The sequence below is a fragment of the Perissodus microlepis genome, chromosome 12 (assembly GCF_051167445.1).
Source record: "Perissodus microlepis isolate ML-2025 ecotype Zambia chromosome 12, ASM5116744v1, whole genome shotgun sequence".
Classification (NCBI taxonomy): Eukaryota; Metazoa; Chordata; class Actinopteri; order Cichliformes; family Cichlidae; genus Perissodus; species Perissodus microlepis.
The window spans coordinates 35,728,546-35,750,879 of NC_140472.1; the positions used below are offsets into that span (position 1 = coordinate 35,728,546).

At 42.7% G+C, this 22,334-nt stretch overlaps 1 protein-coding gene across 1 annotated transcript in view; it reads right to left on the reverse strand.

The window, feature by feature from the left end:
* Nucleotides 1-20,476, reverse strand: part of LOC146376795 (protein mono-ADP-ribosyltransferase PARP14-like) — a 32,844-nt gene extending 12,368 nt beyond the window's left edge. The window contains exons 1-13 of the mRNA XM_084945368.1: nt 20,199-20,476; nt 19,916-19,998; nt 17,649-17,676; nt 17,239-17,307; nt 15,909-16,082; nt 12,533-12,658; nt 9,796-9,969; nt 8,220-8,345; nt 6,218-6,319; nt 3,374-5,555; nt 2,777-2,959; nt 2,604-2,670; nt 67-303 (exon numbers count right to left, since the gene is read on the reverse strand). Coding sequence (XP_084801494.1) covers nt 67-303; nt 2,604-2,670; nt 2,777-2,959; nt 3,374-5,555; nt 6,218-6,319; nt 8,220-8,345; nt 9,796-9,969; nt 12,533-12,658; nt 15,909-16,082; nt 17,239-17,307; nt 17,649-17,676; nt 19,916-19,998; nt 20,199-20,382 — 3,735 coding nt within the window. The 5' untranslated portion in view covers nt 20,383-20,476. The remainder of the gene's footprint in view (nt 1-66; nt 304-2,603; nt 2,671-2,776; nt 2,960-3,373; nt 5,556-6,217; nt 6,320-8,219; nt 8,346-9,795; nt 9,970-12,532; nt 12,659-15,908; nt 16,083-17,238; nt 17,308-17,648; nt 17,677-19,915; nt 19,999-20,198) is intronic.
* Nucleotides 20,477-22,334: the final 1,858 nt, after the last annotated feature.

The window sequence follows — 22,334 nt, forward strand, 5'->3', positions numbered from 1 at the left end:
TGGAAAGCTAAACTGTGTATCCTGGGTCCTTCATGTTTACAGTGTCCAACCTTTATTAAGCCTCACCTCCTCTGCCTGGCTGCCTCCTTTGTCCCAGAAAGGACAAACAGCGTGAAAGACTTTCTGGCATGTGAGGTTGTAGCCGTCAGTGACGACAACATCACCGTATCGCAGCGTGTTCCTTCTGGCTTCAGAGTAGATGGCGTCCTGCAGACTGCTTCCAGCTGCTGACAGGATGGCTTTGGACACAGCTCCCTGGTTCAGTTTCATGTCCTCTGAGATGGTGTTGACGATGACGTCAGTCTGTGGAACAAAAGTAAAATCACAAAAAGCTTGGTAAATGAAAGTCAGTTTTAAGTAAAAAATCAAAAATATCTCATTATTTTTGCATTAAAAAGGCCGAGACACTAAATGTCTGCAAACTACAGTATACAGGGAGTGCAGAATTATTAGGCAAGTTGTATTTTTGAGGAATAATTTTATTATTGAACAACAACCATGTTCTCAATGAACCCAAAAAACTCATTAATATCAAAGCTGAATGTTTTTGGAAGTAGTTTTTAGTTTGTTTTTAGTTTTAGCTATTTTAGGGGGATATCTGTGTGTGCAGGTGACTATTACTGTGCATAATTATTAGGCAATAATTTATTTTTACCAGTAATACCAATATAACATCTCCACATTCACAAATATACATTTCTGACATTCAAAAACAAAACAAAAACAAATCAGCGACCAATATAGCCACCTTTCTTTGCAAGGACACTCAAAAGCCTGCCATCCATGGATTCTGTCAGTGTTTTGATCTGTTCACCATCAACATTGCGTGCAGCAGCAACCACAGCCTCCCAGACACTGTTCAGAGAGGTGTACTGTTTTCCCTCCTTGTAAATCTCACATTTGATGATGGACCACAGGTTCTCAATGGGGTTCAGATCAGGTGAACAAGGAGGCCATGTCATTAGTTTTTCTTCTTTTATACCCTTTCTTGCCAGCCACGCTGTGGAGTACTTGGACGCGTGTGATGGAGCATTGTCCTGCATGAAAATCATGTTTTTCTTGAAGGATGCAGACTTCTTCCTGTACCACTGCTTGAAGAAGGTGTCTTCCAGAAACTGGCAGTAGGACTGGGAGTTGAGCTTGACTCCATCCTCAACCCGAAAAGGCCCCACAAGCTCATCTTTGATGATACCAGCCCAAACCAGTACTCCACCTCCACCTTGCTGGCGTCTGAGTCGGACTGGAGCTCTCTGCCCTTTACCAATCCAGCCACGGGCCCATCCATCTGGCCCATCAAGACTCACTCTCATTTCATCAGTCCATAAAACCTTAGAAAAACCAGTCTTGAGATATTTCTTGGCCCAGTCTTGACGTTTCAGCTTGTGTGTCTTGTTCAGTGGTGGTCGTCTTTCAGCCTTTCTTACCTTGGCCATGTCTCTGAGTATTGCACACCTTGTGCTTTTGGGCACTCCAGTGATGTTGCAGCTCTGAAATATGGCCAAACTGGTGGCAAGTGGCATCTTGGCAGCTGCACGCTTGACTTTTCTCAGTTCGTGGGCAGTTATTTTGCGCCTTGGTTTTTCCACACGCTTCTTGCGACCCTGTTGACTATTTTGAATGAAACGCTTGATTGTTCGATGATCACGCTTCAGAAGCTTTGCAATTTTGAGACTGCTGCATCCCTCTGCAAGATATCTCACTATTTTTGACTTTTCTGAGCCTGTCAAGTCCTTCTTTTGACCCATTTTGCCAAAGGAAAGGAAGTTGCCTAATAATTATGCACACCTGATATAGGGTGTTGATGTCATTAGACCACACCCCTTCTCATTACAGAGATGCACATCACCTAATATGCTTAATTGGTAGTAGGCTTTCGAGCCTATACAGCTTGGAGTAAGACAACATGCATGAAGAGGATGATGTGGACAAAATACTCATTTGCCTAATAATTCTGCACTCCCTGTATAAAATACACAAACTGTACTGTCTTCCATAAAAATATTGCAGTATAAATTCTTAATTATGTGATCAGATTTGTATGTGCCTTCGTTGTTCCTGCTGATAAAGGTGTGTAGCTTTGTTCTTAATTAATATATTATTTCTGGCTGATCGTTTTGCCCACCTGATATAGAAAGACCAGGAAATGTATCCAGGCATTTTGACATGTTAATCAAATTATAGTTAAATGAGCAAAGTTTGAGTCGTGTTTGAAACATGTGACACCTTCACACTAGTCAATTAAAAACATAAAGCAGCTTTCAAATTGGAATCAGTGGATGTTTGAATGTGCTGTATTTATCAATGCACTAATGTACAAAAGTCTTTGATGAGCATTCCTTTGTAAACTCAGCATTCAAATGAATTTATGTATGCTCATTTGGCCCTGTAGTGAACACTGTTGTGGTGTTCAGCAGAACAGAGTGAAACTCCACAAAACCATGAAAAGACAGCGACAGATTGAAAAAATACTGCATAAACCAGAATTTACTTTTAATCCTGGTTTAAAGATGTATGTAAGCCAAATCTATCCCTTCATGTTGTAATTGCATGACCATTTACAGAATCCTCTAAACTATGATCCAAATGACAGCACAGGTACTCACAGTCTGGTCCTGAATGTTTCCCTTACATAAAATGATCTTCAGCCCCTCAGCTGTGGTCTGCTCCAACCTGCATCCAATCAGATAACAGGACTGATGATATCAAAGAGGCCTAATGAACATGAGGTCATCAAGAGTGTGATAAAACCAAAGAAATAGAAGGGGAACCACCTTACCCTCCATGCTCTCTATGGCTGATTTGTTGCTTGGGGCTCAGGCCTCCCCTGTTACCGTGATGATTTCCTCCCCTTCCACCTCCTCTTCCACTGCCTCTTCCTTCTTCTCGCTTTTCATTACACCAGCTGGCATCATGTGATTGGTTCTGACCTCTGCCTCTGCCTCGACCCCGCTTATGTCCACTAGGAAGTAATGACAATTTTAAATACTTTCCAAATGACTCCAATTTGACTGAATACTTAAGCAGCCATTTAAAGTTAATAATAGCTGCTCAGCCATCTTTGTGGCTTAGGAAGCCATAAACCATAAATCTGACCAATAAATTGATATAATCTTTCTCAACTAGCTCAGCATCAACAAGGTTTACTGAAAAGATTTAAAGAAATAGTTTTATTTTGGGGGATTGTGGATATAGATTACCTCCATGCTGTCAGGTATACAGAAGTGCTTATACAGTTATACAACACACAAAATCCAAATAAGGACGTTACATGGAGCTGGATATTGTTACCTGTGATCATGAGCTTGATGAGTATCAATGTTAAGATGTTTACAGTAAAAGTTCATTATTAAAAATGGTTAAAAAAAAAAATTACCCTGAAGCCCCTGTTCGTTTTCCGCCTGCTTGCTGTGGGATGGTCATGGTAGGTCCGAGGTCTGAGAACTCCTTGCTCACAGCTGTGGCCATGACTCTGATGGTCATATCGTTGTTGTCCACCAGGTGAATCTCAGTTAATGATCTCAGACCTTGTGGGCTGTCACAGTACTCCCGAACTGCCTGGGCTATGGTCTCAGCACAGAGGTCAACAGGGAAACCAAAGATGCCCGAGCTGATCGCTGGCAGTGCAATGCTGGAGCAGTTGGCCATCTCTGCTTGTCTCAGACTTTCTCTAACTGCAGTCTTCAGCCGTGACACTGACGTCTTCTTGTCAAAGTCAGAGAATCGTGGACCAACTGCATGGACAACATGTTTGCAAGGCAGGTTGTAGGCATCTGTTATGATGGCGTCACCAGGATGTAGACGTCCATTTTTAGCGACGTAGTCGCTGCTTTCTCTCTGCAGCTGTGGTCCTGCAGCCTTTAGCAGTGCCAAAGCCAGGCCACCAATGTGGTCTAAGTCCTCATTAGCTGCATTGACCACAGCATCCACACCAAAGCTGCAGATGTCCACCTTACTGACAGAAATCAGTACTCCACTGTTGGTCTGCACTTCACAATAACAAAGGGTCGTTTCTTCTCCACAATTCGCAGCTTCTTCTTCTTCTTCAATCTCTGGACGAAGGAAGACCGCACATCTTACCTCATTCATTAATGTAGACAGTAACATTTTTCCTTGGTTTTGGAAATATTTCTTTGCTCCTGGCTTGTCCACAGTTAAGGTGTCAGTGAAGAGAGCACTGGCCAGTTCCATAAAGCAGGATTTGGCTTTCTGGACATGAAGACGAGCACCAAGGATGCTGATGCTCTGCTTCTGTACATAAAACCTTACTGATACATGATTATCTTTGGCAATACTGGACCATTCCTTTGATTTTTTCTTTTTAATAAACAAAACAACAGCACAGGATTGGAGACGAAGGATTTCTTGGATTTGTGAATTGCTTGCAATAAACTCCTTCAGACTGTGGCTGACCTCTTTCACTGGATTCACAAAACCAGCCACTGTTATTTTGTTTCTTCTTTCTGGATGCATCTCAATGGCAACCGTTTTTTTCTTGGATAGGTTGTAGGTATCCAGCAGCTTTTGCTTCAGGTGGCCCCAGGTGGGAAGTTTTAGAACTTTTTGGTCTTCCACTTCTACAATCTGATGAGCCAAAGCAGTCTTCATCTTACTTTCTGCATCAACAAGGGCTCTGTCAGAACTCCCCAACAGGAGAAGCCATTTGCTTTCAATGGTATAGACTGCACTGATGCCTTGAGATGTGAACAGATCCTGGGACAAGTCCATGGGATCTAATGTTCTGAGAAAGTCTAGAAGACATGGGGGGACATTCTGATGTTTCTTACTCATATTCATTATCTTCTCAGAGATCCATGACTTGGTCTTGTAGAACTCTGCAGTGAGTCCTGTAATGGTTAACTTCTGGGTGCCTTCATCATAAGAGAGTTTCATCTCAGGAGAAATGTCCAGAGCAGCTTTGTGGAGCCCCTCCTGCTTCAGGATGTAGAACCATGCAGGGGGCAAAATCATTTCCTCAGAGATGCTGTTTGTCTGTCGTTCAATGTGACTCATGGCTTTCAGAAGCATGTTCTCCACAGGAGCCCTGATTCGTTTTATATCATCAGCTCGGCCAGCAACAGTCAGAACCCCTTGTGATGCATCCAGCACCAGGATGGCATCTTCCTTCACAACTGAACGGACATCTTTCTCTGCAGCTCTCCATCCCAGTGCATTTACGTGACATATGAATGCTGTGTACCGAGACATCAGGCAACGGAAGGCATGTTGGGCCTTACTCATCCAGTTTTCTACATGTTCTGCTGTCAGATCTTGCTGCCTCAAAAACTCTGGCACAGGGCTGAGTTTCACGTCGGGGCCATTCAAATCCACTCTGCAGAAATGTGGATGCATCTGATCATTGATGTGTTCTGATAGTTTCTTCTCCACAAGGAATTTCCAGATAACGTGGTGAACACGCTCTGTGAAGGGCTCGGGCATCTTCCATGTTGGGCGTTCTTTGCTGTACAAGGCGGTTCCCAGTGACTCGTAGTATGGATATGCCTTCACTGTGATAGATTTCATCTCGAGGTCTTTCTTTACACAAATCTTTTCCACAACTGCAGCAAACAAGGAGCAGAGAAGCAAAGGTTAGATAAGTGGTTACTCTGCGGTTCTGAACCTTCTTGATCTGACAAATATCATTTTTCTACAACACTTTTCATGTTCAAATTACTTCAGTTAAACACATTTCAGATTGGATCTAGACTTTTTACAGTTTCTCAGTCACTGTTAGCTAACCGTTTCAGTCATTTGTACACTACTTCTAAGTACAACAGGTATTAATCTAAAGCATTTTTTATTTTATTTTATTAACTTTAGTAATAACTGATTTCTTTGCCTCTAAGTTCAGGTTCACTTTAAAAAACTGGAAAAGCTGACCTAATATTTCCTATGTGCAGCTAGCTGCCTCAGACGTACCTCGTCCTTGGGAATAAAAGCACTATATAACCAAAGTACAGGAGTGATGTGTTCTAACATTTGGGGTTTTTTTGTTGTTGGTTTCATCTCAGCTGCTTAGCTCCAGTAAGGACAACTATTAGTCGGACAGAATCCATTCTGAAAGCTTAAACACTAAAATGTTTCCAAAGTTTGCTGAACCAGTTTCTGTTTAAAGACGTGAAAGATCTTGGTGGGCAAAGCCCTCACATTAATCACCACTACTACAGCAAGCTGGTGTCTGCATACGTTCAGCATAGGTTTACATCAACAAAAAAAAGACCTTTAGGATCACTGAAAGTGATGATGGCAGCCTTTTCTTTTGGGATCATGATGATGTTTTTGGGATGAGTCCAAGTCTTCTCAAAATACAACTCCAGTATGTCTAGAAAAAAGCCAGAAATGCACAGCTTTACAGATGCATGAAGGTTAAATTACTTTCAAAGTTGGTTATCTGGTTATTTTAGCAGAAATGTTTTTGGCATTAAAAATCTGAGTACTTCTATTTTTTCATTGTCAGTATAATGAAAAATGTCTATAGCCTCTACATCGGCCTCGCCTGGTCCGGCCTCAGCGTCAGCCTCTGCCACTCCACCGCTGTCCGACCCAGCTTTGCCTGAACCACCTCGCCTTTGCCGGCCACTTTCCAGGCCTTTGGTTGGACGTCTTCGCCGTCAGAACGAGGTCGTCGCCGCTGCTGGCTTCGCGGCCGGCCTCCGGACCTGTTCTGTTGCCGCCACTGCCTTCTGCGTGGCCGGCCTCCTGATTTGTTTTGCCTGCGTTGCCGCCACTGCCTTCCACATGGCCGGCCCCCGAACCTGCTTTGTTGACACCACTGCCTTCCACGTGGCCGGCCTCCTGATGTGTCTCGTCTGCGTCGCCGCCATTGCGGTCCACACGGCCGGCCCCCTGAACTGATTGGCCCTGTGCTGTCTACCTTCGGGTCGACCCCCTGAACTTTCTCGTGGACTCGTGATGGATCTAGTTTTGTGTTGACCTGTTTTCTTGTTTATGGACTGATCTGGAATCATGCTCCTTGTTTTCTGTTTTGTTTCCGTCCCTCCATCCTGGACCCCCTCCGCCCACCCTGGCCTGGTGCTCTGGTTCGTTATTCTGTTTTTTGTTTAGGGCTGTCAGGAGCCAGCCCTTGGAGGGGGCGTACTGTCACGGTTCTGGGTCAGTTTTGACCCAGTATTTCGAGTTTCTCGTGTCTTGGTTTAATTTTGTATTTTGTATTGTATTTTGATTCTTTTACATCGTTGACCATTATGAGAATTATAGGTTTCTGTTTATTCATGATTTAGGATTTGCTCCTTGGTTGTGTCTCATGTTTTGCATAGTTCAAGTTCCATGTGTTATATTCTGTCTGCGTCTTTGTTTAGTGGTTTCTTGTTTCCTGTTTTATTGTGAAGGTCTGTGTCTCATGTGAGTGTGTTCTGTTTTACTGCTCCCCTGTCTCGTTAGTCCAATTTCTCCCAGCTGTGTCTCCCTCCTGTTTTCCATTCCCTGATTACGTCCCTGTGTATATTAGCCCTGTGTTTTCCCGTGCTCGGTGTCGCGTCGTACCCTCAGATCCAGCCTTTGTGTTCCTGTTTGGTTGCTTGGTTTGGTTTCTGTTTTTGTGTTGGTGCCAGCAATAAAAGCTGAAGTTTTCAGTTACATTCCGTCTCAGAGTCCTGCATCTGGATCCTCATCTCCGCCTGCCCGCACACAGAGCCTTGACATTGTCCTTATTGTTCCGAAAGGTTAGAAAGAAATTTAGGGTTGAATCGATTTAACAGCCATGTGGTAGCAATGGCAAAGCCCAGCTCAGCTCCAGGGAGACCCCTTAAAGCACTCAGCACCATTTGGATTTGGGTCAGCAGGGGGCAAAAAGTGTGGAAGCTACACTGTATACAGCTATAATGATGAATGAGCTCATTCATGCACTGAGTTCATTTCCTGTATTGAGGAGAAGATGATTATTTTTATATTTAGCTTGTTTGTGTATTATCTGTATAAGTAACTATGCCTCTTGTTGCATTGATTAGCTCCTTTCTAGATTTCATGTGTTGATTTCAGGTGAAATTGGAAGCGACAAAGCTCAAACTGTCCTAACAAATAAAGCCACTGTAAAATGCTAACCTAAAATCGAATATAACATAACAGCTATATTGAGCAGCAGGCTCATGTTCTGGTAAACTTTTTTCAACCAGAGGAGTCGACCCCTGCTGTTTATTAAAAATAATGTATTAATTATCCAAAGGCTTGTACATACAGTCTATGGTTTTTAGGAGCACATGTACCTTTCACCACAGTCCGAGGAAGACTCTCCACTCGGATGTTCGTTGCTGCCTCCAGAGGCCGAGCGGTCAGTCCTTGCTTCTTCATCTTTGTGCTTGTCTGGCTTACAGAGAGGAATCTCTCCACATCTGCAAAATAATCCAGATTAATCCTTTCAGACTGAAACAGGATGAGAGAGAAATGCTGGGCTACAACATATTATCTAGAAATGTTCTTATGAATGAATGAAGCTCCCCAAATCTAGATCAGGCTTCCTCTTTTTTTTTTTAATGTAGAGTCAATATAGATTTATTTTCTATATTTAATAATCCTGCTTTATTGGAGACAGATCTGCTGTCATTTTATGCTGTTTGTGTTCTTTCTAATGGACCCTGTTTCAAATTTGAATGAAGGATTAAGAGAGTTAATATTTCAACTAGTTGTGGTCAAAGGAAACAATATTCATTCAGGTTCTTGATTATGCTCAATGCTGTGATCTTAATTTGTATGTAGACGACATTATGTTGTATGTAAAGCAACAAAGATGTTGGGATCAGTGGCAGCAAACAGAATGGTGATAACGGAGAGCAGTGATAGGTTCCTCTGCTCAAAGAGTCTGTAGAGGTATTTGGATCTTTTCGTTCTTTTACTTTACTGATAACAATTTATTTATGATTATTGATATCAAAGTAAAAATTGTTTAACATGTGCTTCACTTGTTTGTGTACGAGGTAAAGTCAAGCAGGTTATCCTCACTGCAGGGCCGCTGAGCGTGACCAAGATCAGGCCCCATCTGATCCTAAAGACCTCGTAGTGCCATATGACCCCAATAGATCACCAGTTATCTACTTTCTTGTTTCTATTACAAATGTTCTTAAAATAGCACGATTTAAATCCAGCATCAAGCTTTATCTTTCTGAATCCTGAGACAGACACTAACTAAGATTAGGCTTCAAACTTTCCTTTTTGCTAAAGCATATAGTTAGGGCTGGACCAGGTGACCCTGAATCCTCCCTTAGTTATGCTGCAATAGGTGTAGGCTGCTGGGGATTCCCATGATGCACTGGGTGTTTCTTCTTCACTCACTATGTGTTAATAGACCTCTCTGCACTGAATCATACTTGTTGTTAATCTCTGTCTCTCTTCCACAGCATGTCTTTATCCTGTCTTCCTTCTCTCACCCCAACCAATCACAGCAGATGGCCCCGCCCCTCCCTGAGCCTGGTTCTGCTGCAGGTTTCTTCCTGTTAAAAGAGAGTTTTTCCTTCCCACTGTCACCAAAGTGCTTGCCGATAGGTGGCTATCTGATTCTTGAGTTTCCTCTGCATTATTATTTTACAGTCTTAATGCTATGTAAAGTAAATGGAATGCAATGTTTGTGTAGTTTAAAGTAAAATTTATATGAAAATGATTCATTATTCAAATTATATCACGTGGTTTGTGCTCCTCTACACTTTTCCAGATCAGATATGTGATTTTTTATAAAGTCAGGTTTAAAATTAGACTCAAAGGTTAATCTAAAGGGGATTTTGGATGTTTGTCCTTGTAGTGCCTTGTTGTGTTTGTGTATGTGGAAATGTCCAGCTGTTTGCTTCCTACCTGCAGGGCTGCTGAAGGTGACCACAGCTTTGTTGGATTCCAAGATCCTCTCCATGCTGTAGCCGTTCTCATCCAACCCGCAGATGTTCTCCACCAGCATGGAGAGCAGATCTGTGGACATGTTGTCTGTGACGTTTTCCAAAACCACTGCACAGCTCTGAGACGACTCTGAGTCTGAGAGAAACACACAAACCTGATCAAAGAAAGTGTCTGTGAGCAGTGAGGGAAGGAGGCTTTTGTTCACCTGTTATTCCTAAAACTTTACTGTCAGCAGCATTTCTTTTCTGTAAATTGGAGCACCCCCTCCAGGGGTGAGGGCGGCAGATTCTGGGCTGTTTGCTTGAACTAGCAGCAGAGTTTTAGTGCTATTTGATTAAGTAACAGTGAACATCAGTCAGCACACACCCATGTTTGAGTTGTTATTTGTTTCTCAACACAGTGGGAAGTTTATTCAGCTATAACTGAGAAAAAGTGATCAAATGACAGAATTATGACACTTATTGTTTTGTTTTTGCAGCTGCTCTTATAAGTGTTATAATTCTGGAAGTAAGTGAAAATTTTACCTTTGTCTTCTGTTTCGAAAACTGACTAAAAACAGTATTGAATCACTGTGATACTGACACAAGTATCTGTCTGAATAATCACTATGCACTGAAGGCATCAAACTATGAATGAACACATGTGGAATTATGGAGTAAACAAAAAAGTGTGAAATAACTCAAAAAATGTTTTATATATTGGATGTCAGCCGGCCTTTGCTTTGATTACTGCTTTGCACACTCTCGGGTCTCTTTCGTTGAGCTTCATGAGGTCTTGAAAGAGTTCCCAGAGATGCTGAGCACTTGTTGGCCTTTTGCCTTCAATCTGCACTCCATCTCATCCTCACACAGCCTGGAGGTGTGTTTGGGGTCATTGTCCTGTTGAAAAATAAATGATGGGACGGCATGTTGATGCAGGATGCTGTGGTAGCCATGCTGGTTCAGTGTGCCTTCAATTTTGAATGAATCTCCATCAGTCTCTCTTTACGTAGCTGATTGGTTGTTGCCATAATATGGATTCTAACAGTTGTCAAATAGGGCTGTCAGCTGCGTACCAACCTGACCTCTGCACAACACACCTGATGGTCCCGTTAAGAAAGTAAGAAATCCCACCAATGAACCCTGACAGGCACACCTGTGATGTGAAACCATTTCAGGTGACGACATCATGAAGCTCACTGAGAGAAGGCCGAGGGTTTGCAGAGCTGTCAACAAAGCAAAGAGCGGCTACTTTGAGGAATCTAAAATATAAAACATATTTAGATTTATTTATCAATTTTATCTTTGCTACATAATTCCATGTATCTTGCTTCATATATTTGATGTCTTCAGTTGGTATCTACTATGTAGAAAGAAGAAAAATAGAAATAGAAAAAACATTAAATGAGGAGGTGTGTCCAAACTGTTAGTGTATATCTGGCTGCTCCAGTTAATTTTGGCAGGACTACACTTCTGCCCAGCAGTAAGTCAAGAAGAGTCAAGAAAGCCTTTATTTGTCACGTGCAGATAGGACCCCCCCCCCCCCCCCCTCCGACCTTACATACACAACACAGACATGACATGGGGAGACAGGTCGGGGACCGGTAGTATTTTGGAAAAACACAGAAATGTACAACACAATCAGCAAGTCGAGGAAGCAAAAAAAAAGAGACCTCTACTCATGCTGGGCTCCTATGAAAGGACAGCATGAGAACAGGAAACAAAAAAACCCTCCTCTGCACAAAGAGCTCATAAATGTCCACATCACAACATCATGAAGCACGTGACAAGCAACAGCGGTGGGTAAGGGGTGAGAAGTAAGCTGATCCTGCCCTGCAGCTATTCATCCAGCGCTGGGCCCAGACCCGCTGTCCGACTCGGCCTCGGAGATAAGCGTACGGGGGCGTTTGGATCGAAGAGTCTGAACACAGTTTGTTATCAGGGGAGAAATTATTTGTTATGTTCAGCTCCACCCTTGAGACCGCAGCTGGCGCCGAAATGGTAGCCGCATGAAATAACGGTGGTGTTCTTTCTTTAGTGCGAACCGCTGCATGTCAATTTTACAGTCATCTAATGTCCATCACTGGTCTCTCACCATTCCCACTGGAGAGCTGTGAGCCTCTCCACGATGTTATCCAGCTACATCGAGAAGTTATCCAGTTTGCTCACAGAGCACGAGTGTTCACGACAGCCGTGAGCCTCTCCAAGATGTTGTCAGATGTTGTCAGAGTCTCAGTACTCACAGCAGCCGCAAGCTTCTCCAATATGTCCTCTGCTGCGTCTAATGAGCCCATTCTGAGAAGCCACGGCTCGCTCCATCGTTCCAATCAACACAGCGGGCAGCCTTGTGGGGATTTGAACAGCCGTTTCCGCTTTCTTTATTCTTCGATAAGCCAGGGCCAAGCCAGCGCTGATCAGTTATCATGGTTCCGAAAAGATAGATGTCTTCAATGGGCTCTCCTGAACCCAGGCTTCTCGTCGAGAAGAGGGTGTCAATTGCATTCAGGCACCAGTTGATCAAATCCGTAATTCCTCTTTTAGGTTTTAGAGAACAGACTGTGAGACTCTTCCAGCGTAAAGGGAGAGAAGTAGACAAGACTAGACAGAGACATGAGAAAGCCAAGCAGGAAAGATAAGGGAAGGGAGAAGGAGAAAGTGCGACCGCCTTCGTCAAGAGCCAAAAGAGAATAAGTGCAGCATATACTGCTTTCCACGTGTACCTTTGACCACAGTCGGAGGAAGACTCTCCACTCGGATGTTTGTTGCTACCTTTAGGGGCCGAGCGGTCAGTCCTTGCTTCTTCATCTTTGAGCTGGTCTGACTTACAGAGAGGAATCTCTCCACATCTGCAAAATAATCCAGATTAATCCTTTCACACTGAAACAGGTCAGAGGACGAGAGAGAAGAGCTGGATTACACAGTGTTATCTATATAATGATGTCAGGCTTTGTCCTTGTTTAAATATAAAGGCAATCTTTGTTGGATCTACTTTATATATTTAATAATCCTCGTTTATTGCAGACAGATGTGTTAATATTTTATGCTGTTAGTGTGTCGACTGTTGCAGGACCCAAATGTAGACTCAGGCTGTCAGAGGTGAGCTTAAAGCGAGTCATTTATTGAAGGTTAACATTCCAAAAGCTGTGGATGAACCAAACGAGCCTTTATCCTGGTTTCAATAGCTATGCTAACCTAAGCTGCTGGCTGCACTTTAAAATATCTTTGGATCAATTTATAATAATAATAATAATAATAAATTTTATTTATGAGCGCCTTTCAAGTCACCCAAGGACACTTTACAATAGGATAAAACACTTAGTAAAACAATGGCAAGATAAGAACAATAAAACAAAAGCACAAGATAAAATTGACAAACAGTGGATTCACAGTGAATATGCAGATTTGAACAGACGAGTTTTGAGTTGGGATTTAAACTGGGGGAGAACCAATATTTCTTATTTCTGGGGGCAGAGAGCTCCACAGCCTGGGAGCAGAGCAGCTGAAAGCTCTGCTTCCCATGGTGGTGAGGCGGAAGGAAGGTACAGTAAGCTGGATAGAAGAAGAAGAACGAAGTGAACGGGCAGAACAGGTGGTGGTTAACAGGTCAGAAAGGTAAGAAGGAGCGAGGTTATGAATGGCCTTGAAGGTGAGCAGAAGAAGTTTGAAAATTATCCGGAATTTCACAGGGAGCCAGTGAAGTTCCTGAAGAACAGGGGTGATGTGCTGGTAGGAGGGGTTCTGGTGATAATGCGAGCAGCAGAGTTCTGAACCAGTTGAAGCTTATGGAGGGATTTTTGGGGGAGACCATGCAGAAGAGAATTGCAGTAGTCAATACGGGAGGTAACAAGACTGTGTACAAGAATGGACGTAGACTGGGTGGAAAGAGAAGGAAGCAATCTGTTAATGTTGCGTAGATGGAAGTAGGCAGAACGGGTGAGATTATTGATGTGAGATTTATAGGAAAGTGAACTGTCTAGGATGACACCAAGGCTCTTAACCTGAGGAGAAGGGAAAACTGTGGAGTTATCGATGGTGAGTGAGAAATGGTTCGCCTTCAAAAGGTTGGATTTGGTGCCAATAAGGAGGATCTCAGTTTTATCCTCATTGAGCTTTAGAAAATTAGAGGTAAACCAGGATTTTAACTCGGATAGACATTCTGTAAGGGAAGAAGGTGGGAGGGAGGAATCAGGTTTGCAAGAGAGATATAACTGGGTGTCATCAGCAAAACAGTGAAACTGAAGATCAAATTTGCGGAAGATGGTACCTAGAGGGAGGATGTATATTATAAAGAGAAGAGGGCCTAAAACTGAGCCTTGGGGTACACCAGAGGTGACGGGGAATAGACGAGAGCGGAATGATCTTAGTTGAATAAACTGGGAACGGTCGAGGAGATATGATTGAAACCAGGCGAGGGGTGTGTCAGAGATGCCGAGAGAGGAAAGTCTGCTTAGAAGGACAGAGTGAGAAATGGTGTCAAAGGCTGAGCTCAGATCTAAAAGGACGAGAATGGTGAGAAGACCAGAGTCAGCTCCGATTAGAAGATCGTTAGTGACTTTAAGTAGAGCAGTTTCGGTACTGTGACATGAGCGAAAACCAGATTGAAATCTCTCGTAGATGTTATTATTAACCAGGTGTAAATGAAGTTGAGCTGCAACCACTTTTTCGAGTATCTTAGAAATGAAGGGTAGAGTGGAAATCGGACGGAGGTTGTTAAAGTTGTTAGGCTCTAAAGAAGGTTTTTTCAGTATAGGAGTGACTAGAGCAGTCTTCAATAAGGAGGGAACGATACCGGTGGTGAGAGAAGAGTGAATGATAGCAGAGATGAGTGGGAGTAAAGAAGAGAGGCAGGATTTCACAAGCCCCGTGGGCATGGGGTCAAGATGACATGTGGCAGGCTTTGATTTACATATGAACTCGGAAATATCAGATAAATCAGGAAGATGAAAAGTGGAAAACGGCTCAAAAAGGAGAAAAGGTTCTGGAGAGGGCGTAGACACAACATTTGATCTGAGTTGCTGGTGGATGTTATTGATTTTCGTAGTCCAGAACAGCATCAAGGAGTTGCAGGTTTCAGAGGAATAGAAGTCAGTGGTAAAGCGTTGGGGGGTTGAATTAGTTTGTTGAGAACTGAAGACAGAGTCCTTGCATTACCCTCATAAGAACTGATAATACCAGAGTAGAAGCTTTGTTTGGCCTTGTTAATGGAGTCTTTATACTGAAGTACGTGGTATTTATAGATTTCTGAATCAACAGTTAAACCAGATTTCTTATATTTACGCTCTAGCTGCCGAGCTTTGGCCTTCAGAGCTCGGAGGTCAGAGGTAAACCAGGGAGCAGAGCGAGCGAAGGAAACAGAGTGGGTTTTTACAGGAGCCAGAGAATCAAGGACAGTGCGTAGACAATTATTATAATATAACAACAAATCATCAGGAGTAGAACAGAAGTCCGGAATCTGAACATTGTCCAAACTGGTAGTGAGAATGTCCATATCAATGTTCTTCATGTTGCGGAACGAGATGAGACGGGTTGGCTTGGTAGAAGAGCAGCAGAGAGTGAGGTTAAATGAAAGGAGGAAGTGGTCAGTTATGGGGATTTCAGTAGCAGAAAGATTCGAGGGAGTAAGACCAGAACAGCAGACCAAGTCCAGGGTGTGTCCTTTAGAGTGAGTGGGAAAGTCGATAAATTGTTTAAATTCAGAGCCTTCGAGACAGGAGGAAAAGTCTCTGGTGAGCAGAAGGTCATTATTGTCCATGTGAATGTTGAAATCTCCCACCAAGATCACATTTGGGGAGAGAGATGAAAGATGGGTTAGTATCTCAAATTTAGTTTATCTCAATTAATGGGCGCCTGGCCTTTAAAGTGGCGAGTGACCCAGCTGTCCTAGCTAATTACAGGCCAATCTCCAACTTCCTTTTCTCAAAAAAGTTATTGAACCAGTGGAGTTTAAATCCAGAACCAAATTTAAAATCCTTCATTATTTTAAATAAATAATAATTTTTTAATTATTATTTTATTTTGAATGTAAATTCTTCCTGTTAAAAGGGAGTTGTTCCTTCCCGCTGTCACCAAATCAGGTGGTAAGTGTTTGCTTCCTACCTGCAGGGCTGCTGAAGGTGACCACAGCTTTGTTGGATTCCAGGATCATCTCCATGCTGTAGCCGTTCTCATCCAACCCGGAGATGTTCTCCACCAGCATGGAGAGCAGATCTGTGGACATGTTGTCTGTGACGTTTTCCAAAACCACTGCACAGCTCTGAGACGACTCTGAGTCTGAGAGAAACACACAAACCTGATCAAAGAAAGTGTCTGTGAGCAGTGAGGGAAGGAGTCTTTTGTTCACCTGTTATTCCTAAAACTTTACTTTACTGACATTTCTCTTTCTTTACATGAAGCACCGTCAAGGGGCAAAATCAAAATACTTTATCCAAAATAAAATCAGTGAAGAAAAATGGCTCCAAAAACACTGGACTAAGAAGAAGAACCACATATGTTTAGATTTATTTGTTTAGTTGAGAGGAAAGCTGGTGACTGTGCCCTTAACACTAGTAAGTATTTATTTATAATAATTTATGAAGGAAAAACTCTTGTTCTTGAATTTCACCTCACAGAATGAAGCTCTTTTCACACATGCACTGCAGGCGTGAACTTTCATGATTGATGTAAATCTGAAAGGTTTTAAACTGCAGCTTCCCGTGTGTGATGGCGAGCTGTCACAGTCCAGTGTGGATCAGGGTGGATGTTGCGGATGCAGAAAACACACAGCATCATTATTTAAAGAAAGCTTCTCCCATTGTGTCGAATGAACTCAGTTTTCCTCTCTGACAGGAGGATGGAGGTCCCGTCCATCTGCAGCTCGCTTCATCACTGAGGTCTAAGACCTGACGGACAGCAGTGTTACCCGCCTCACTGTCTCTCATTAACAGATGTTTTCCTCTGGCTGTTTCCACACAAAACCCCTTTAATTAGTACTGCGAACACTGAAACACTCCACAGTTATATTTTGTCCGTCCACTCACAGCAGTCCAAAGAAAATCAATGATGAGACCATTTAATGTCAGACACTGTGTGACTCTGTAAGTTCATGTCAAAGTTCACTGCTGTGGAAATGTGTGAAGCATGACTGCAGAGTAACTCAGTGGAATTCATTTTAAGTTTCACATTTTAACATATTTTTCATATTTCTCATTAATAAAAAATAGCTGGACTATGATAAATATATAGGTGTCAATTTTCATCAAGAAAAACAAAACAGTGTGATTTTAAACTGGTTACATTTTCCCACAAATTCTTTTGAAATTGTTTGTGTCAAAAAATTAAATGTCAATGTGTCAAATGCCAAGTTAATGCAACTTTGTATAAAGTATAAATACAAACTTCCTGTAGTTTTGTTCTCTGTTCTCTTTATTCTTCATCACTTTGTTTTTACCCTCTTTGCTGGCAGCAGCAGCTCCACTTCCAGGTTCAGCCTGAGGCGTCTTTGAGTCTGACGATGAGTCTGACATGAACACAGTGAATCACAGAGAGGTCAGAGCCTAAGATCTGAAATATGATTATTAAAAATAAGCACACGTGGAACTTCTTATATTTTACTGGTTTAAATTGATTTGAGTCTTTTACTCCAGACGAGCGGGAATCATCATTTAACCAGGAACATATTTGGATTCATCTGAGATTAAAATCACGAGAGAGCAATCTGACCTGAATGTGCTTCAGCTTGAATAAAGTCTGGTAAAATATTCCTTCATTGCCACAAACACACACTTATTTCACATGAAGAAGATGCTGAAACAAATGAACAAAATTCAGTGATGATAAAAACTGAGGAGGAGGATTTACCTGAGACACGGTCGCTGCTTGTTGGGCTCTGAGAACAAAAAAAAAAAAGGTTTAAAGCAACAGAAGAAAAAAAGAGGAAAATATGTCGACAGTTACTTTTAAAAGAACATTCAAACTGACTGGGTTTTTTTCAGTTTTGCACTTTGGAAAAATATTTATAGCAAAACCAACTTCATTACGAGGTTAATATGTATAAATACATAAATACAATACAAATATGTAATATTATATATCTGCAAATATTACAAAAATATCTTTCTTATACTTTAACTTTCAAATAAATTTGAGTTTTATACTAATGTTATTACATTTTTTCTGTTGCTGCAAACAAACTGAACTTCGGTTCAGTTCAGTGTTATAACATTGATATGGCATCAAATCGCAGCAACAGTCGCCTCAGAGTGCTTTTCATAGTAAGGTAAAGACCTACAGACACAACAGAAACAATCATATGAACCCCTCTGAGGAGGCCTGGTTATTACAGAGCTTGTATGTGAGGAGCAGGTGTTTCAATTCTGAATTTAACAGGGAGCCGATATTCATGAACGGCCAGCAGAGTTCAGCCTCACTGAACTGAAGCACTTTTCTTTCTGTGTTTGGAGAACAAAAGACAAGTAAAGGAAACAGTTTAAATTCACTGTTTGTCCAAGTGTGCAACACACAGATGGTCCTTACCTGACACAGAACAGACTATCTGACAAATATGAGTGAATTATTTAATTTAATGCCCACACACAGTTCAAGAAGTGACAGAAAATCTGATCTATAAGAAATCTGTGTTAAATGTTGTTGAGTGGGAGATCAGAGCACACAGTTCAGGACTGTTAAAGTTTATGAAAAATGTCTGCAAATTTGGATAACGGGTAAGACACAGGAAACTGGATTTGAACACAGGCACTGGCGTCTTAGCTCTGCCAGCAGGGTGAGGGGAGCTGAAAACTAACAGGCAGGAAGAAGTACTAAGAACAGGGCGGAGTCACCAGCACGACGCCAAGTCTGTGTCAGGAACATAAAATCCAGTTCATTGAAAGCAAAGAGTTCCTTCAGCAGAAAAGTCTTGTTTGTTAGTGATGCAGCATTACTGAGAGCCAAACAATCACCGTCCTTGTCCTCCTTTGTCAGAGCATCTGTCTTCCCAGTACGTCTCCCAGTTTAGGTCTTCTGGAACTTGATACTTCCCTGTTATCATTCTGGGCTCCTTGTTTAGCCTTTTGGAGTATCAGTGATCAGCCTAAATGATCACTTCCTTTTTCTCAATTCATTCCTAGCTGCCTGTGTCATCCTGTATTTGGGTCCTCGTCTCCACTACTCTAAACAGCACCGATGAGTTAGGTAGGCCTGGACGAACAGAAAGAAAAGCTGGTTCCACACAAGCTCCAGCAATCGCACCGTCATAAAAATACACCCAAATAATCAGGAAAGGTAGAAGGCTTGAGGTTATCCAGATCACGCTCCATGCAAGTTTTGTGGGTGATCAGATATCAAAGAGAGCATAGATATCATACACCAGGAGAGCAGAAACACCGTGGCAACAAACACTGAATAAACATTGATCCAAGCAGGCCTGGCAGACGGCGAGCTGCACTCACCGCCGCCATCACGACATGCAACAACCTGTTCAGCCTCAGTGGTTTTCACCTCCTTCGTTTAGAAACTGCATGTTGTGTTTACTTGTGTCATCTTTGTTACATTTGTTTGCTGATCTGAAACATTTAAGTGTGACAAAAGTGTGAAATCAGGAAGAGGGTGAACACTTTCTGTCCTCATGGGTGATTTCGCTGCCTGATAAACCTGAAGACCATGTGACATCATCATGATAGTCAGGTTGGTTATTGTTGGCACGATTACAGTGCACGGGCAAACATATGAAAATATCAGCTGAGACTCAAAGTCCAACCTGCTTCTGCTGCTTCACACACCCAGGGACTGATTTATATCCATGAGGAAAACGCCTCTAAAACCTGCCACGCAGGCTGGACTCACCCTGGTCATAACAGCATGTTTATGAATATGATTCAAACACTGAGGAGACACGTTTCTATTTAGACTGTTGGTTCATACGTCACAGTTATTCAGAGTTTTCTGTTTTTAAAGAACTAACTGTGATATTTGTATAAAGGGAGGCGCTCAGTGAGAGTTTATGGAGTCATAAAAACCTAAAGGTGCTTAGTCCAAAGAGCTGAACGCAGAGCAGTGATAGTGAGCAGCAAACATGAAACTCTGAGTGAGGAAAAAAATCCACATGAAACATCTAAAACTGGACTTACTGCTTCTGAGCTCAGCCGCAACTGGATGGTTTTACTGTCCAGGATGATCTCATGATTCTTCTTCGCGAGGACTCGCTCTCTCACTGACGTCACAGCACACACACACACACACACACACACATGTTTTATGATCAGCTGTTTGAATTACGTGTTTCATTCTGTGTCACAGTGAAACTCTCAGACCTGTTTGTTCCATCATTACACTCGCAGGTCTCCATCTGTTGGTGTTTTTAATTATTAAATGATTTATTTTACTATCCGAACCATGATGAAGCGGACTCACCCTCCGGTGAGCTGAAGTAAACGGCCGCCCTCGGGGCTCCTTCCTCCGCCTCCACCCGGCAGTCTCCTCCGCTCGACTTCTTCTTGCTCTGGAAGTAAATGTGCAGTTTGTTCTTCAGGGCTTTGGTCTGAGCCGGAGTCCAGTCCCCCTCCACGGTCACAGGCGGACACTCGGATCCCTCCATCTTGCTTCACACACACACTGGACACACACAGACACACAGACACTGACCGCCGAACGAGACTTCAGGCTAAACTTTACTTTCACTTTCATTTCGTCACAAACGTCCAGAAAACTGAAACCGTGACTCACTGGTTACTCACAGGTCACCAGCTCTGGTTACGTGTTACCTGCATCTAAAGACACTTTTACTGGTTTATTGGTTTGGGATATTTTCTGGCACTCGACTAATTTGAGTTAAAGAAGTTCGTGTTTTTAATGCTGCTGCCTTGATTTGTTACAGGCAGGCACACATTTTAAATAAATAAATAAATAAATACTGGATTTATCGTTTTTATTTTGCCGGGTACTGATCAGGTGGGTGTTTTCACATCTATAGCCGGTTTCCTCTGGACTGAATCAGCTCGTGCGTTTCTAAACTTACAGTTTTTGGTTTATGTGCGTCACAACAATCCACGTCATTCATTGGCCAAGTGTGTGGGGGGCGGGCGCAACAAAAGTAAACACAGGAAGAAGGTGCAGCTCTGGCCTGTTGGACAGTTTGGTTCATTTCACGGCGAGCTGCTAGTTCACAGACCTGTGCACGTGTATAGTACCGTCATGCTTTACGAGCACAAAGCACACCTGGCTATTTACGTCACCAACACCTGGTGGTCGGTTCGGATCGCGTTCACGCCATAAACAAACCGCTCTGAAGTTCGTGTGGAGCCGCTCCAAGGATTTGGGATTTTATGTACATATTGTTTTTGACAATAAAGCTGACTTTGATGAGTTGATGTTCGAGTTCACAAAGTCCCAGGGTGAACAAAAGAGAACAAAAGAGAGGAAGCTGACCCACAACAAAGTCTGAGTAGATGTGGGACATCTACACGTGAGCATGCACAGAAAAATGTTGGATCACACCCCCAACAACCAGTCCAGAGTCAGTGATGCTGTCATAAAGCAGGACGCGTCACTGCATCTCTGACGCGTAAACAAAGTTCAAGGTGTTAACGGGATTAGAACAGTGAGTCATGCTGAGCCCGAGTGCTTTAAACCGCTCATCTTTGATGGAATTATGTCAATGACAGGACTCACTGAGGATCACAAAGCAGTGAGAATACTGAGACACTGAGAACCAGTTAGGAGCAGCACCCATACACCTTACAGTAGAAGCGTCCTGGGTTTGAGTCTCCGGGCCAGACTGCTGCTCTCTACAGCATATGTGTGTGTGTATATATATATATATATATATATATATATAGATAGATAGATAGATAGATAGATAGATAGCCGTAGTGATCGATGTAGCGGTTCCGAATGACAGCAACATCAGGAAGAAGGAACACGAGAAGCTGGAGAAATACCAAGGGCTCAGAGAAGAGCTGGAGAAGATGTGGAGGGTGAAGGTGACGGTGGTCCCCGTGGTAATCGGAGCACTCGGTGCGGTGACTCCAAAGCTAGGCTCGTGGCTCCAGCAGATCCCGGGAACAACATCAGAGATCTCTGTCCAGAAGAGCGCAGTCCTGGGAACAGCTAAGATACTGCGCAGGACCCTCAAGCTCCCAGGCCTCTGGTAGAGGACCCGAGCTTGAAGGATTGACCGCCCACAGGGCCGAGTGGGGAAATTTTTATATATATATATAGAGAGAGAGAGAGAGATACTGCCAGGGGATACTTGTCACAAGAGAAAAGATTAAATAATATATGAGGTCAGCAGGTACAGTACAGGTGTTCTGTTTTAGCGTCAGTAACGTTTACTGAACAATAAAATTATTGACAAATTGTTTGCTGCCAACAGAAAGAAAATGCAGGAATAAAGCTGTGTCTAATAATCTTTATTTATTATTGATGCTCACCAGGGAGACACGAAGACTTTAGACTCTCCTGCTGAGGTCTGATTGGTCAGTAGGCAGTGATGTCATACCTGCTGATCTCTAACCTGATCTGTTAAGTGTAATCTGAACCGTAGGTGTT